This window comes from Cuculus canorus, chromosome 10 (assembly GCF_017976375.1).
Source record: "Cuculus canorus isolate bCucCan1 chromosome 10, bCucCan1.pri, whole genome shotgun sequence".
Taxonomy (NCBI): Eukaryota; Metazoa; Chordata; class Aves; order Cuculiformes; family Cuculidae; genus Cuculus; species Cuculus canorus.
In genome coordinates, this window is record NC_071410.1 from 2118469 (window position 1) to 2136099 (window position 17631).

Sequence of the window (17631 nt, forward strand, 5' to 3'; positions counted from 1 at the left end):
GAAGTCAACATTTCATCTATTTCCCCCCTATTTAGAACAGGTCATGACCTTGGCTAAGGTTAGGAAATCGGAACTTGACTTTTCACTGTAGTTTAAATTCCCTCCCCCAGCCTCCTGCCATGTCACAGGGACACAGTTATTGCCCTTCAGAAATCATAATTTTCCTAGTCTGGCATCCCCTTCCTGGCAGTGATCTACAGCAGATGCTCCAGCAGAAGACAAAACCATTAGGAACCAAATGGCAGTGAAATTCCATGCAGGAATGTCCTCGCCCTCACGAGACACATCTTCCACAGCAAGCTGGGGCGGCGGGAGGGGTACGGATGCTATATAGCCTGCTCCTCTGTGGCAGGCGAGAGGACATCCTTCTGCAACTGCGGTCCAAAGACGCTCGAGGGGCATTGGTATCTACACTGGATATTAATGTTCTTTGTCTCTCTAGACCTGCCTGATTTTAAACATTTTGGGTTGATTACATCGCTTCTGAGAGCAGCAAGATTTTATGAGTTTTTAATACCACCAATATTTTGATGTTATTGCCTGGATCTCTGGAGCTGCTTTATGTAAAATCTACATTGGTGTTCCGTTCAGAGGAAGCAGGTGAAGCAAAGACGGATGTCCCAGGTACGCCACTTCTGTACTGCAGTTGTGAGGTTGTGACTGAGGTTGTGACTAAACCTCACAGCAATGGCTGTGGAAACTGCGGAGTCCATGACATGGTGAAGATCTTTGAGTTTAGAGCTGCTCACACCATTCTCAGCTTTTCTGCTCATCTCGTGCACAAATAGGGTTTTAAAACCTCTCCCATGTCCTAAGCATTTCTGCGCTGTAACCATCCGTGACCCAGAGGCTGCCCGACCAGCCGAGGCTAAGGGCCCTCTGCAGTGCTCTTCTGAAACCAACAGCCGTATGTTTATTTGGAAACCTTCCTGCTCTGTCTCAATAGCTATTTGTCGTGTTCCTTAATGCCACAGCTGTTTGGTTATGCCAGGTCATCGGCTTTTATTAGTCCTGTTCCCACCACCCAATGAAATTCACACCAGTCAGGAGAAGATTATTATCCATGTCCTAAAATAGCACTTCTCTCTTCTCCCTCTTCCAGTGGCCCTGGAAACTTCAGTGGTTTCCTGCTTTTCTGATTTCCAATTTTCCTGCCTACCTGCTGCCCCATGAAGGCTGGAATAGCTGCTCTCGTAGCCGGGCTCCTCGGCGGCACTGGCGTCTTGCTCTTTCTCATCGCTTTTGGGACGGATTATTGGCTTCTTGCTACGGAGACCTGCGGTGTCTTTGAGGGCGGGAACAGCACGCTGCAGAGCGGAGAGGTAAACTCTGAAAACTCAACTTATTTAAATAACTTACAATTTTAAAGTTTTAAATATGTGATAATATTTATGCTCGTGGGAAGCAATCTGTTAATGTAAAACACCGGCTAGAACTAACTTTAAAATCCAAACCAACGTTTTCGTGATATCTAGCGTTTGGACCGAAGGAAAGTGCATCCAGAAAACACGAAGACAGCCCCTCTGTAATCTGGCAGATACGAACATTAGGGAATGAAAGGTAAAAATGTAAGAGCATTACTTGCTGACAGCATTTGCCTCGAAAGACAAAAGATATCTCCTGATATTTGCCATTAAAAGATTTCTCTCTCTGCAGTTTCTTCATTTAAAAATATTTCATATTTTAAAGTGTAGAACTTGGCAATCGTTTACATCTTGAAGCGATGTGACTACAGCAAAGACAGAAAACAAAAGCAAACATGAGACACAGAACAGAGTAGACGAGTTTCTGCCCATCTAACAAGAAGAAGACGATATATTTTAAACTTAAGATTTATATAGGACTTCACTTAGCAGGAAATGTAATTTTCAAAGGACAATTTGGTATTTTATGCTAACTGCCAGCTTGTTTATAGATCCTTTTGAAAGCTCGGTTGTAGCTGAACTAGCTATTGCCTAACTCTTCAATGAAATAACAACCAGATCAGTTCCATGAGCCACCCACTCTTCAAAAATGTTTTTGCAGCAATCGGTGTGTGTGGTTTCAATTACAAAATGACAGGAAGATCCTTGTTGTGTGCAGACTTTTTGTTACTTCAAAGTTCAATCCAATTAGGTTTGATTTTTTTCTGGTGTGGTGAGTCACATTGGGTAAGCATCATGATGCCAGCAAGAAATATTTTCTTTCATTTCAGAATGCCTTAATCAATTGTAGGATGCTGTTCGCTTGAGTCATGTTTCCAAACGACTTTCTCTATTGAAAAAAAATTATGATAGAAAACCTGCCTGGCAGAAGACACTGTCTTTTCTGCTTAAAGCAGCACAGTAAAGCCCCAGAGATGGCAAGAGGGTCACGGTCAGAAGAGTGCCGCTCGGTTTTCGTTCATTGGGGAAATGATAATGTTAATTGTTTTGGATTTTTGTTTGTGCTGTTCTCTTTTAAAGTGGAGACACTGGAGACGTTGCACCACACGCAGTGAATAAGCATCTCAGACGTTTAAGGTACGCCCTTGGCCAAGCGTTAGCGTGCCTCTCACTAAAGCAGAGCCGCTTCAAAAGTGCCGGGCAGAGATAGGAACTGCTCTTGCTCTTTCCTCTGAGCTATTTTCTTTCTAGTTCAGACACTATTATTTCTATTTCAGTTACCGGTTGTGTACAATGGTCTGTTTTACCTTCTCTGCCCTTTCTTAAACTGGCAAATCCTGTCCCTTGCAGATAAGGATGGTCTCAGGCATCTGCCAAACGGCGATTAAATGTGCGGTAGATGCACAAAGTCAGCAGCCGTCCCGGTGACGAAGTTTGGGGGCTGGATGTTACCATTGTCACAGTTGGTATTTTATCCTGAAAGTAAAAAGAGAATCAAATCAGAACTATGGGAACGGTCATAACTTGATGCATAACCAACTTGAGGTGGGGGAAGTATCTTCCAGCACTCCCTGCTGAGTCCCGTCTCCTTTCTCCAGTTCGTAGGGGCCAATCCTGTATGGAGTTTCTCTGTTCTCTGGAAAACATCATCTTGTAGCCGTCAGGTCTCTTTTACCAAACTGTATGTGCTACAGATAAAATTGATTTTGGCTCTACTTTAAGTAGTTTTTTTGGTAAACTGTCCATGACTCAGCTTTGCAATATTCTCCCTTCTGGAAAGAGCTGAGCCTTGTGCTCACAGGTCCGGTCTGGGGGATGAGGTAGACTCACAAAAAGGAAAAATTGTCAACATCCCTGTGGTGGTCTATGAGAAAATTGGTGTGGGCAGAGTAATTTGTCTCACGTAAGTTTAGCATAGCTTTGCTGGGCTCAGTAGAGGGAGACAATGAAGGAAACCTTTGGGCTGGTGATTGGAAGAGGCTTCCTGGGAGTGTTAGAGTTGGGCTTTCTTCTAGGGTTAGGCTAGAGCTGTTCTGTGAAGGTCTGCAGGATGGTGTCAGAACATCATGTATCTGTGATACGGCAGAAAGTTGAGGACAGCCTTTGCCTCTCTGTTACCCGATCCCTCCAAAACCAACTCAAATTACAACAAATGAAAACCCCAACAAAAAATGAAAGCACCAACTGTATAAACTTTCATTTCTCTGCAGGTTGAAATACCAACAGAGGTCAGGAAGGAGATCCTCACTTTCCATCATGAGGGCTTCTTCTGGAGGTGCTGGTTCTTTGGCGAGGGACACTCGGAGACCATCTGGACCTTCTGGTACAGTAAGTATGGTGCCACCACACTGTTTGCTCGCAGTCTGAATTGCAAAGAAACGCAAGAAGGGCTCCTAAGGATGAGAAGATGGTTGTATTTATTTAATCTATTTTTGTTCTCTTTGTCTTTCTGTCCAAAGCAAACTTGGCTGACCTTTTCTATGCTGTTTTTTTTTTTTTTTGACTTGGATATTGCTCTCAGAGGGTCATTCACAGAAATGTAAGAATCTCTTGAAGCAATTTAATATATTACCTACAAAGTCTTGTGGAATGGTGGCTTCCACCAGCAAGGACAGCTTTTCCCCCCATACCTCTTGATGTTTGTATTCAGCTAAGATCTGCTAAATTTGAGTCCACGCTATTCCTAGCCATAAACGTTGTTGTTCTGTAAGCTTTTTTGGCCACCAAGGTGCTGAACATTCCCTTCTCTCACTGATTTCAGCATGGAGAAGGCTGGACACGCACGTGCTTGGGTGTCCCTGGGTGCTCAGGACCTCTAGCACTGGGTAGTGCTGGACCACAGAGAGCTGTAACCACGTGTGTTTATGCTCTTAACCACACAAGACCTTTATTTTACAATTTTGTCTGTTTTGCTTTTTAAGGTCATTGAAATTACACGTGTGAATGAATGGAGACAGATGCAAAGTCTTTTTCTCTGAAGGTGAAAAAAAAAACCAAACATCACACCTGAAAGAGGTGAAACCTGTTCTGAGGCACCAGTTGGTGCCGATTGTTGGCCCACGTGCTGTGGAGTGTGGGGTTTTGGCCCAGTGAACCCAGGTGTCCTCACCAGAAAGAGCAAAGGAGTGAGACCACCCTACAACACCCCTGGCAGCAGCCCTGCTGGCAGCTGAGCCAGCAACCAGCTCTGGGATGTGCTGGGATGCCACAAGTCTAGGGAAGCACCAGGGAATAAAAAAAAAAAAGAGATTTTAAATAAGTTCTGCAAAGGTTTTAAACACTGCAAAAGCCTTGACCCTGTGCTTGCTGGTGCTTTGATCCACTCCAAGATGCTCCCGTGCCCGTGGAGCAGCGTGATGGCCTCATAGGGCACTGGGCTGCAGATAATGCAGGTTCCCACACTAAAGTTACTCTGTGATGATTAAAATTTCAGGTGACTTTGCTGTCCCCCAGTCCTTGAGCTGTGTTTCTTGTAAAGTCTTGCAGGAACAGTTACTGCCACCATTCAGCTGAACAGTGTGAGGTTTTTTCACACAGGAATTTTTTGATAAAAAGGGACAGGCTTGAAAGAGGGAGTTTGCCATCTAATTACTTTATATGGAAATACACGATATAATATAATGTTACCTGAAGTAAAATGACTCTTTCTGATAAGTGGCAAATTTGTATTACTTCTTTAGGTATTTATTATAATAGGATTGATCATGGCAAATTAATTTGCTGCTCTCATGGATGTAATAATTAATTCAATAGGTATTCCATAGTCAATTTAGCATGAACTAATGTCCACCTATTATAAAGTGTTCCTTTGAGCTGAGGAACATATTTAAATAAGTGGCCAACCATTAATTAATTCATTTAACATTCATTCTATTACCGTTAATCATGATAAGCCTCAGTGGTATTAATATTGATGGGGCACTTCCATTCTAATTGTGCTTTCACTTCTCACAAACTGGAGGTCTCGCAAGGTAGCTCTGGCACCCAGCTACCTTTGCCCCTCCCAGGCAGTCTGACACATTTTCCGGAGGAAGACAGCAACGGGAATATTTACGCTGATTTCAGTTGCTTCATCTTTCATGATTAATGTCCACCACAGACTCAGGTTATGAAGATGAGAAGATGTACGGGTAGCAGCCTCAGATCCTGTTATATCTCCCCTCACTCATCATTCTTCTCTTTCTTTCTCGTTTTTCTTTCTAATGAGGATTTACCGTCCTTCTGTACTCCTCAGCCTTCTGATTTCACTGAAGTTTTGGTAGATTTTGCAGAATAGTTGCTGTCTGAATAATATAATTGTGATTTTACAGCAAATAAAAGCAAGCAGGGATTTATTTTGTTGTTCTTTTCCAGCCAGCCAAGCACACCCCAAGTTCTGCATGCACGGCTACCTCTTTCCTATGCCCATTGCTCTTGGACCGTTCCCCCATCCTTCCTACGACACAACTGCAGGTGAGTTTCTTTCCTCCAGCAGCTCCTTTCCCAGGCCATCGGGAAGAGGTTTATGATGTGTGTCCATGCTGCAGTTCTTCCATTGTAAATGCACGTGGCTAAGCGTGACCAAGACTTTTGGAAAGCAAAAATGGCCTTTCCTGGTGACTGCCCCACGCCAGGAGCACATTGAGATGTTCTCCCACATGTTCTCACCTCCAGAACCAGCCAGAACTTACTTCTATGAGCAAGGGAGGATGCTAAATCCGCTCTCTTCCACCTCCTTGCTCACTGGGAGGAGCTGGAGGCAAAGGGCTTCTGCATCGTGGCCAAATCCAGACCCTGTGGGCAATCAACACAGTTTCCCCTGGGCTGCGGGCTTGTGGCAGTCTGGTGCTGACTCGTTTCCAAAGTGTGGCTTCCTGGGACAGTTGCAGTGATTTGTTGCAAGACAAAATACACAAGCACCGGAGAATCAGCTCAAGACCAAAGTGTGAGAAGGCCCATGTGAGTGACTGGCTTATTTCTAACACACCGACTCCGACACAGTTGGAGAGCTCTCCTTTCAACTGGTCCCCTTTTTATTTATGTTTCTCTATATTTTCAGAGTCCTTTAATGAATCAGCTGCTGTTAGGAATTTTAATTTGCTAAATTGGTGGCAGCAGCTAGAATTAATTCAATGATCTTTTTTGAAATGAATTGATTTCTTTAAATAGTGTGCATCACTCTGCATTGCCTCCGGGGATCCAGGGCAGGCATACTGCACAAACAAACATCTTGACCTTTTCCTTAGCCTTTAGCAGTACCATTTTTTTTTTTTAATTTTTATTTTTTTTTTTATGAGGAATTAATTAAAAACCCCACATTTGTCAGTAGGAGCATGTGAGGCAGAGCCGCTAGTTTCTTTCACTGTGCTGTGCAGGATTCCTGCCTCGGGGAATGCACTGTAATGTAAAATGGATACAAGGGACCTGTAGCAGCCGAAGGAGGAGCGCACCGCGGGCTCTGTGCAGCAAACGTGCGGGTTAAGTGGTGGGATTTTTTTCTGCTTGGGAGAGGCAGGCGTGACGTCCAGTTTCTGAATGATCTCGCTGATAAACACACTATTTTTTCCATACTAAATAAAGGGCCTTCAGGCATCTGTCGCTGCCTGTCAGCCCTCGCTATGAATCCCTCTTCACACGCCTCCCCGAAGCGCCCGTTGGGTTGGATCCCACGCTGGTGCTGGGGATGGGCTCTGGGCAGGGCTGGCGGCGGCTCTGCAGGCTCCCACCCCGCGGTGGCCCCCGGGGACACGAGGATGCCTCAGCACCCACAGTCAGGGCAGTGGGAGCACCGGGCTCCTCTGCTGCTTCAACCCTGCTGCGCGGCATTTGCAGAGAGCAAACGCTTCCGTCCTTAACACTCATTTTATTTCAAACCAGTCCATCCTCCTATGCAAATGATGACAAAACAGGAGGCTGTCCAAGACGAGGGGTCCTCCAGCTATTACCTGCTCCAGAGATAATTCAGCCTTATCTGCATCCTCTTAGTCTCCCTGAGAGAAACGGGTGACAGGAGGTTAAACATGAAAATGAATTCTGTGGTTTTGGAGAGTTCAAGATACTTATCTCTCCCTAAGTGGCTCTCCTGACAAAGTGGTTCCAAATGAGTAACACGCATCTTCTCTATATCATTTATTTTTTTTTTTTCAAGTGTGAATCATTTCAGCACTCGTTTGTGCTCAGCTCAAACCTCTCTGACGGGTGCTTCTGAGAAACCACAGGCAGAGGGAGATGGGGCGGTCCGAGGGGACGCGATAGAGGGGGGCGTTGGCAGGAGGGCATCAGAGGGTCTCTACCTGAGGGCCACCACCTCTGGCCAAGGTTTATGTTGGTGACTGGAGGATGCTTGACTACTGGGAGACTGTAATTAGTGGGCTACGTCCCGTCCCATGGGATGCGACAGATGCGTGTCTGGCTCTGGTGGCTGTGGCCGCACGAAACCACAGCAATCCTCCTCACCCCTGAAATTCAGTGGATGAAGAGGCGGCTGTTCTTGTGCCACATTCGCTTACTTGCAGTCAAGCAAGGCCATTAATGGAGGAAATCCTAAGCTCCTGTTTTCCCTGCAGTCCTGCTAACAAAAACTGCCTTTATTTTTAAACCAGGAACCTGGCACCTTCTGTAAGTGTTAATTAAAATGGAACAAAGATGTGGTCTGATCCCACCCCTCCAAATTTTGCGGTTTTCTTTCCTTTCCTGCCAAGCTCCTCCATCCCCCACAGGCACGGCTGAGCACGGTGTCCTTTCCTCTCACCCCCATTTTGTGGCATGCTTCCCTGGCAAACCCTTCGAACCCCTTGTACTCATTCCAATCCCATTATTTAGGGCATGACATTCAACCCGAGCTGCAGCGGCTCCAGGCGCGCTGCACCCATGGATCAGCAGGGAGTCAGCGAAGCGCGAGCTCCAGCTCTGCTTAACGTGAGCAGCTTACAGGTTGCTTTTACTGTTGCCGATGCAGGAGTTAAGCACAGACTTCTGAAAACTATTTTTCTTCTCCTTTTCCCTAACTCTACTCTTTTTTGACCACGCAGTGTACAGAGGCTTCTGGACGGCATTCATGGTGCTGGCTGTCGCCTCCGGGCTGGTGGGAGGGCTCCTACTGGTGTGCGGCGTGCCCTTCGTCAGCCCCCGCGCCTACAAAGTCGGAGGTGGATTTCTCCTCGTCTCGGGTAAGCTGCCAAGCTGTGGTAACGGGATATGTCTGGCGCAGGAATGCAGAAATGCTTCGTGCACGCAGGGCAAGGGGAGGCAGCCGGGGAGGAGACGCTGCTGGAGGGAGAAGGGGGCTCTGATGCAACGGCGCTGACTCGGAGTGAATGATTTCCCTCTTCCCCCACTGGAAACAAACCCCTTTAGCAAGATAGTCCTCAGTCCTAGGGAGGATGAGGCGTGGGAAAAAGGTTTTTTTCTTCCTACTCTTCTATGCAGCACGGCGGAGCAGAGCCTTTTATTTCAGTAGAGTCCATAGCAGCGTTAACCCTGGGCAGTAATCAGCCACACTCTGTTCCCTTTTAGTCAGTCTTTGCGTTTGGGCCTCTCCTGTCTCTGCTGTTAACATCTGGCAGAGCTGGAAACCCACCGCAGAGCGATGAAAGGCGTACCCGGCGATTCAGAATGGGAGGGCTGGCTTAATAAAACCTGAAAAGATAAAGCGGTGGCACAGCAGGAAAATGAATTTAAAATAGTAATTTATTCATTATGCCCACTGCCATTACAAATGATTCCGCTGAATTGTCACTCGGGCTTTTTCCTCTTTTTGTATCTGAGAAGAAATGACTGGCTTAACTAGTAGAAGTACTTGGCTTGTAATTGTGACTCAAACTCAGCAAAAAGCTTTTTTGTGACTCAGGCAGCTAAAGGTGGGAGCTCAGTTGAGCCGTGCCAAGCGAAGAACTTCATAATGAAGTCACGCCTTTCTCTGAAAAAAGTGTTTAATAACAGATCCTACACCAGGTCGTGCTTCCTCATACACAGCACGAGTCAACCCGAGCCAGTGTCTTTACTCCCTCTTGGGGCTATGAGTGCGCTTAATTTTTTTGGGGCAAAAAGGTCAATGGAAAAGCTTAACAAGAGAGATCCCACCAGCAACCTTTGGAGGAACTCCACCTAAACTTCTTCCAGTCTTCCCATGCCCTACCAGCATTACTTCACTTCCTATCCATTGTATACCTCTTTTCTTAATTACTTTCTCCTCCAGATGTTCTACTAATTAACCGTGTGACGCCAGCTGAGCTGCTTGGTAAAATGAAGCTAGATGACATCTATTCATTTGTCTAAAAAATCTGGAAGGCACTAAATCAATGTGGCCCTACCTGCCTCTGCTACTGCTTTGTATTTTGTCCAATTTTCCATTTGCCTCCAGGTCTTCAGTTATTGAAGTGAGGGCTGTGACCCTGTGGGCCTCTACTTGTGCCTCTCTCGTATAGTTTAATGAATACTTGATTTGGCTTTATTATTCTAAAGGCAAATTTCATGTGGCGTTACTCACATGGATACCATTTGGGAATGCAAGACATCTTGTTATAAGATCTCTATCAGGTACCAATGCCTTCTAGTGAGTAATGTTGGCCACTTGAGGCATCGAGGTCATCTCTTCTTGTGAGACTAGAGCTGAATACGAGAATCCTCTCAGATATGACACTCTGGTTACCTCAATTAAAGCTCTTCCACTTTAAAACCCTCAGCCTTCAGCCCAAATGGAAAAACTGAGATCAGTCACCTTCTGACACTAGCCAGATAAGCAAAATATCACACAGAAAAGGATGCCGAGTAATATTGAATCTCTCTCTTCCATTTTTTCTTCATTGTTTTTGCACTGTATTTGACTACTTCTTGATTAAAAGGCTGGGGCATAGAATGTGACACTTTTTAGAAGAGCTGATTATGCATCACATAAACCTCTTGGCATTAGACAAGGATGCTGCTGTTTAAATTGAAGTTTGTATTAATGCGGTTTCAATCTGAACAGCAATCATTGTTATTAACTGTCATTAGGAGGAACGAGTTCAGCTGGAAGAGCCTTTCTGCTCTGTTTTCAACCTAAATGATAGCTAGGAGAAGGCAATAGTGTTTCAGCATTTTCAGCAAAGTTTGCTTAAGGGTTTCAGATGATCCTTTTTTTGGTGGTCTGTCCCCAACTCGGACCTCTGAGTGACACTGGCTTCCTGATGGATTTGGGATGCATCCCTCCATGCTTATATTGTTGCCATCCCTGCTAAAAATATTTCGCATAATTGCACTCAGCAGTGGGAACAATAAATTTAGCAGAGCTTCAACTCCCCAGCCATCCCTTTCTTCCAGATAGCGGGATGTGGAGAGGCGATGCAGGAGAAAGCGCGTCTCGTCTTCTAATCATGGCCTGTGGGTCAGTGTTAATTAACCTCCCTCACAGAAATGATCTCTCCTTGAGGAAGTGTGAAAGCGCTGGCGATTTGTAGAGAGGGAATGTGTGGTCTGGCAGTCGGACGGTGAGATGGGGCACCGTGGCTGCAAGATGACCTGGCCTCTCAGGACACCCTTTAAATGCAACTTTATGCGTCTGTAACCTCCCTCTGCCCCTTTTGGTAGCAGCCCACGGCGAGCTCATGAAACCAGAGCCACGGTTAATCATTATAGAACAATGCAACGTTTGCTACCAAAAGGCTCTAAAGATATTGTTGGTGCATGCAGGCTCCCAAGCACATTTGTGGTTAACCAGCCTGACACGACCTCCAGGAGTTACGTGTGCCCCTCCATCACTGGAGGGAATTCAATGCCTAAGGGTGCAGATTTTTATCGCTCAATTAGATCCCTTTGGGTTCCCTCTCTGAGATGCCTTTTATTTACTGTACTTTCAAGAGGACAAATCTGACCGTCTGCCAGCTACCGTAACAAATGTAGTGCTCAGTGGGTGGCAGTTCTAAAAGCCCTTTCAAAGGACTGGAGCCATCCCCCTTGATTTCTTCTGCTGGGTGACTTGGGAAATACAGGCAGAGCGCATCCGACGTTTGCTGCTGCCTGCATTCGCACATCTACTTTGCCAGCTGAGCGTTATCCTTGCCAGCCTGCTCCCAAAAGCACCCAAATCGCATGAACAAATAGCCAGCGCGCTGCTTGCCTTCTAACATTTTGCCATCTCGGGCTTAGCTTCAGTGACTGTAACGTCGGGGCAGCCCCTGCCTGGTGACTAATTGTCCTCTTGTTTCAATAGTCAGATGACAATATGATTAATTATCATTACAATGTCACCGAGAGGGCCAAGTGAACGCTGCACTGCAGCTTCTAGAAACTGTTTTGAGTTGCTGAGACAACTTTGTGCTCCTCAGTTTTCTGTGCTTTGGCTTTTTACATTGGGCGTTTTGGAGACCAAGTTTAGAAGGGAGCACATCCTTCATCCAGACCTCGGGCAGTTACTGAGCTTGCAGTACTGGACCGGCTGCGTAGCTGTAGGCTTAAGTGAAAAAATGACCTGAGCTCTACCCGGTGTCTTGCTTAGGGGTGGGGAGGCTCTGGAGGGAATGCACAACTGAAGTGTGAGTGTACAGCGAATTTTCAAAACAAGAGGTCAGGATGCGTGTCCCAGGTAATGTTAAGCAACCTAAAGAGGAGCTCGATATCAGCTTGTCTTGCACTAAAAAGCACAAATATGTTAGGAACCATCTACAGTTTACGCTTCTTCCAGCCTCTGTATTTCTGGTGCTGCTTTTCCAGCATCTCCTCTTGTGTGGTGAACACAGGTGCGCTCGCACCATCCCACAGCTGCTGGATTGCTGTCACCATGGGCTCTTTCCAGTGGGCAAAGGTAGCCAAAAGCCTCTTCTGTGTCATGGGCGTGTGAGAGAAGCGTGGTGTGCGCTCAGACAAACCTGTTCTTCAAGGTGAGGCAACTGAATTAAAAAAAGGCCACTTTGCCAGTCCTATGGCCAAAAGGGCCAAATTTTGTGCTCAGATTCCTTTTCCCAAATCAAAAATCTCCATTTTGGCAGTGTCAGGCTCCTCGCGTGCAGAGGAGGCTCACAGCTACAGAAGGGTGACTGAAGGTCACCCCTCCATTTCCTTGTTATTAACATCCTTACGAGACAACTGGTGAGAAAGGCGAATGAGTCAAAGTTCATTTTTCTCGTAATTAGCAGATTACACAGAAGTTCGGTAGCTTCCACAGAATAAGAGTTAAAGATTGAGTTCACTCACCTGTCCCTACAGTCAGCAGCTATAAAGGTGTCACAACAACAGAAAGTGAGAGAAAAAAAATCCAACTCCAATTTCCTCCCAACGAAGGTGCAGCTCTCCTGGGAGGGGGAGATAGAGCTCCGGTGTTCATCGTCCTGTAGTTAGCAGTGCACGAAGGAGAAAGATTTAATACCCCACTTCAATTTTCTTGCAATTAGCCCCTCCCCAGAAGATGCCGTTGACCTCATCAGCCTTGAGATAGAGTTTCACAGTTAATTTTTTTTTCATACCATTCTAATGAGCAGAGGCAAAGAGGGAAAAAGATAGAAAGAAAGAGATCACTGGGCTAATTTTCCAGTGGTAGAAAACAGTGATGCTGAGAGGAGAGTGGGGATGGTCTCATTTGATGAGGTCCTCACTTACAATTATCCAAACCCAACACATCCTGCATCTCAGATGTGTGTGCTGACACCAGGCGCATTTCTTGGGCAGAAACCCATGGTTTTTTCAGTTTCTCATTTTGCTACCCCAGACAGGAAGAAATCCGTCTCTGTATCTAGAAGGGCATTTGGGACTGTCAGAAAACAAAGTTGTAATATCGTATTGTATCATATCATAGAATGGTTTAGGTTGGAAAAGCTTATCCGGTTCCAACCCCCTGCCATGGGCAGGGACACCTCCCACTGGATCAGGGGCTCCAAGCCCCATCCAACCTGGCCATGAACCCCTCCAGGGATGGGGCAGCCACCACTGCTCTGGGCAACCTGGGCCAGGGCCTCATCACCCTCCTTATAAAGAATTTATTCTTTATATCTATTCTAAATTTGCCTTCTTTCTGTTTAAAGCCATTATCCTTTGTCCTGTCCCTGCAATCCCTGATCAAGAGCTCCTCCCCAGCTTTCCTGGAGCCCTTTTCAGCCCTGAAGCTGCTCTAAGGTCTCCTTGAAGCCTTCTCCAGGCTGAACAACCCCAACTCTCTCAGCCTCTCCTCCTACAGGAGGTGCTCCAGCCCTTTGGTAAATGGAAGTGAAACATCCTGATATTCTCCTTATGAAAAGTCTACTAATGTCTAAAAATGTGACAAATTTTAGGCAGTTTTATGTATTCTTCTTGTTTCCAGTAAGCATTTTTATTGCTGAACAGTTTTCAGTGAGCTCCCACCGTCATTCCTCGCTCGCACCTGCCCTTTCGCTTTTCTGTCCTCGCTGAGGACACGGTGCAAATCCCAGGGACTCCTCGCCACTCGGCTGTTATTATTACAGGGAAGAAGGCTGCTTACTTGATATTTTCTTGTCATTTTCCCAGAGTGTGAAAATGTTCTTAATTTAGATGCCGTGGCCATGCCATCACCTCCAGTACCTGTTTAATAATAAATCCTTCCATACTGAGACCTGGCGCTTCTCCTGGGGTGAGGGGAGGGACTGTTTCTCCATCCTTAGCTTCTGGCGAGCCTGGGGACTATGCCATCCACTCTTGGGGCTTCTCCACAACCTCTTCGGTAAGAACTGATAAGTTTTAGTCGGGTTTTCTCAATAAATGGGGCTTAGGCAATTTAAATAAATAATAAATATATAGAGGGTTAATAAATTAATAAATAAATAGAGAGGTAATAACATATAAATAATAAATAGAGGGATAATTCAATGCAAACCCTCTGGTTATTTAGGGAAAATTAGGAAAATTAAAAGTACGCTACCCTACTGTCTCCTCTGTCCTGCCAGGGCTCCGCTTTCATTTGTGTCTCTTATGGTAGGTATTATAAGTTAATGAAATAGAAATTGATCTTTAAAAGAGCACTTTTCAAGGTTCAGTTCCTATCTAATTAATTTAATTTTAAATTACATCAGTAATAAAGACTTAATTGCCTTCTTATCAATATATTGTATTCTGTAAAGGGCATGCGACTATTTAAACATGCAATCGTTTTCTTATCGTAAAATAATTGGTATTTTTAAGCATACAACTATCATATTAAGTGTAAAATATTTATTTTTGCACTTAATTTCAAGTGGTATCAAAACCTCAATGAACATGCAAATGTTACAACAGCTGCTGTTTAACTCCTAGCTGCCTCTCCAGCAAACATAAGGACTTTGCCATGGAAGGGAGAGCGGCTTGAAATAACAGCGTGTGGTGATGTAAAGTGTATTCATATGGTTACACCAATTCTTGATTATCAAGATTCAATTTGTAGTTTTATACATAAGAGACACTTTCATTGAGATGACAGATTAGGGTGTGCGGCTTCAGCCTCTATATAATACATAGTGAGGGCTTTGAACCCTCTATACCTTCACTTAGGTCTGATTTTTGGCTACGTGAAGCGGAGGTTTGCGGCAGCATATGTGCTTAGACCGAGCATAAACAGAAACACAGTTAAATACTGATGTTTTCTCTGATCAGGGTTTCAGTAAGTGCCATCGCTAAGCAGATATATCAATCTACCTGCTTCCTTTGGTTAGCCTACGAGCTGAATTTCGTAGGGTATAGGCTGCCAGGAAGAATAATTAAATATAACACAAACTACCTTTGATTTCAAAATTGCAAGAAGAGAAATTAAATCCAGCAGAATCCACAGAACTGTGTGGTAACTTATCAAGTAAATGAATTTTGAACTGTTAACTTCTACTATAAAAATACTATAATCTGTGATTGCATTTCTTTCATCCAGGCGTGTGTATGTGCATATATCTGTATGTTATATGGCACCATCAGAAATAGCAGCCTTCTAGCTGTGAAGAAGCAAGATCAGATATTACTGAAGTGCTTTCAGATCTGCCATCACACTATCACTTTTTAGTTTGATATATGTTGACTTTAAAATGCGCTGTGTATATTCTTAATACGACACAGTAATACTGGGACTGCACTAGTTTTTGTCATCTGCCCCATAAGGCTGAGCTAGACCTGCAGCCTCCAACCACCACCGCTTTGGACTATGGGGAAACGCTCTTATTAAGGCACTGAAGCCCCCAACCTGCCCGGGGCTGCGCCACATCCAGGAGGTGCCTGTTCAACATGTGCTTTTCAGATGTGACCGAGCTCTTCCTGCAAACCCTGACCTCCTCTGGGTATGCATCTGAAAATGCGAGGATCGTGAGGTCTCAGGAGTGATCTGCTCTTTGGGTCATGGGCATCCTGCAAGGTTTGAGGGGCTCTGGGGAGAGTGAACCCTCTTGAAGAAAGACGCTAACCTTGCAGTCACTGTTCAGGCTTGAGCGTGGCCTCAGCCCTCCTCCTGTCTGGCTCCAGGGGAGGGCAAAGGCGGTCTCGCTAGCCTCATGGTATCAGCTTTTCTATAAATTCTTCTTTTTATTATTCTGTTATTTAGTAGCCCATCCGAAATTAATATCTTAATTTTTCCATTAGGTGCTATTTCTCCACCATGTGCTTATATACTTAATTGCAAAGCTCAGTTTAAGGAAGGGTAACCCAAGATGCGAAGGGGAACTTCCATGAGCTGCGGCAGCCGCTGGGGCGTCTGCGTGGGCTGTGATCGCCCCAGTGCAGGGGTGGCTGCTTCGAGACTGAATAACGCTTGCCATCGGCGGGACTGACCCGCGCGTCTTTGCATTTCTGATGAAAATTGGGTCTGACACTGCTTGCGAGGGGAGATGTCAGAAAGAAAAAAAGTAAATGTTGTTCTCTCCTTCTCAATCATCTCGGTCAGATTAAACATAAAAAAGGCAAACACCACCTCTAAGACGGGAATGCAGAGGCAGCCTTGAGCAGATCCCTGCTGTGAACATCAGCTGTGCCTGTGATGGTTTCTCCGCGGCCGTATCCAGCTGTCTGGAGCCCTCGGTAGCGCCGGTGGTGAGAGCAGGAGGTGTCAGGGTGCTTGTACTGGGCAGGCGCGGTCACCTGGGCTTGGCTTTCATGGGAGTCTGCAGAGCAGTGTCATGAATAACAATTCTGCAACACTATGCTTTGATGCAATGGACCTGCAAGAAAAGATGGAAATCTGTTGCGATCCCGTCTCAATTTTATTTCTGTGTTTCATATGCAGAGAATAACTCACCTTTTTCTCTCTTCCCAGGAGGCTTATTTCTCCTGCTCGTATTTCTCTTTGTGATATGGAAGGAGTTTGCCGCTGATTTTCAGAAGTACATCCTTCTGGAGAGAAGTGAGAAGTGCATGGATGATGTACCCGTGCACACGTACTACGGGTGGTCATTCATGTTCGCTGCAGCGGGAGTTCCTCTGGTTTTACTTTCCGGACTCCTCTTCTTCCTGATCGGCAGAGACATTATGAAGTCTGTGGAGTGAGACAAATTCAGAGAAGGCCTTTGAGACAATTGGTGATGATCCTTGTAATGAAACGTATGCAAGTTTTGAGGACTAGATCATTTTTGTAGATATATCTGTCAGCATAAGTGCATGATTACATTCACGTGGAGGCAGGAATGGAGCACTGAGACTCCAAACGCTCAAAACCAGCCCCAGCTGAACATCCAGCTGCGGCATTTTTACTCTTTGGAGAAATTTAGATGTTTCTCTGGGTTTTAAATCGGTTTTCAGAAACATTCTCTCTGCAGCCCAAGGAAGAGCCTTTGCTGTGAAAAGCAGCTCCCCTGGCTTCCCGGCTGTCAGCTGAGCCCCCGCATCCATATTCAGCAGACCTGGAGTTTTATAGCGTTCCCAGCACCCCTGGTTCTGGTAAAAGGTAATCGAATTTGGCTGTGATGGTGTATGCTATAATGTCTATTTCTGAAAAGCAATTAAGAATGATTTTTTTTTTTAGCCGGCTCTAACTGACGTCAAAGGACAACCACTTTAATGGGATGTCGGGAAACATGAGAAACTTTTTTTTTTGTTAAAAGCTCTGATTCTGAAGATACCTGGACCCAATCTAACTTTCAATAAGTGAATAAACCAATTTCTGTGGCATGAAACATAACGTGAATTAATTAATATTTCTTTACAGTAGGACGTTAATCTGCATTTAATGTTTTCCTCGGATGCTGTGTTGTGGCAATTCTCAACCCCCCCAAAAAAGAAGTGTGACCAGCAGGTGGAGGGAGGGTGTTCTCCCGCTCTGCTCCGCTCTGGTGAGATCTCACCTGGGGTCCTGTGTTCAGTTGTGGGCTCCTCAGCATGGGAAGGATGTGGTGCTGTTGGAGAAATGTTTTGCTGTGAG

At 45.3% G+C, this 17631-nt stretch overlaps 1 protein-coding gene across 1 annotated transcript; it reads left to right on the forward strand.

Annotated features, from left to right (window-relative positions):
• Window positions 1-1070: 1070 nt before the first annotated feature.
• Window positions 1071-16917, forward strand: LOC104054284 (transmembrane protein 182). The gene is made up of 5 exons (XM_009555260.2): window positions 1071-1322; window positions 3575-3692; window positions 5718-5816; window positions 8375-8512; window positions 16531-16917. Exons 1-5 carry the CDS (start codon window positions 1170-1172, stop codon window positions 16758-16760), a joined length of 738 nt encoding a protein of 245 aa, XP_009553555.1. The 5' UTR covers window positions 1071-1169; the 3' UTR covers window positions 16761-16917.
• Window positions 16918-17631: the final 714 nt, after the last annotated feature.

Excerpts from the sequence above, each read along its gene's own strand:
- LOC104054284 (XM_009555260.2), top strand. The coding sequence starts at position 1,170 with ATGAAGGCTGGAATAGCTGCTCTCGTAGCCGGGCTCCTCGGCGGCACT. Across the intron at positions 1,323-3,574 it reads GCACGCTGCAGAGCGGAGAG|GTTGAAATACCAACAGAGGT; the intron begins GTAAACTCTGAA and ends ATTTCTCTGCAG. Across the intron at positions 8,513-16,530 it reads TGGATTTCTCCTCGTCTCGG|GAGGCTTATTTCTCCTGCTC; the intron begins GTAAGCTGCCAA and ends CTCTCTTCCCAG.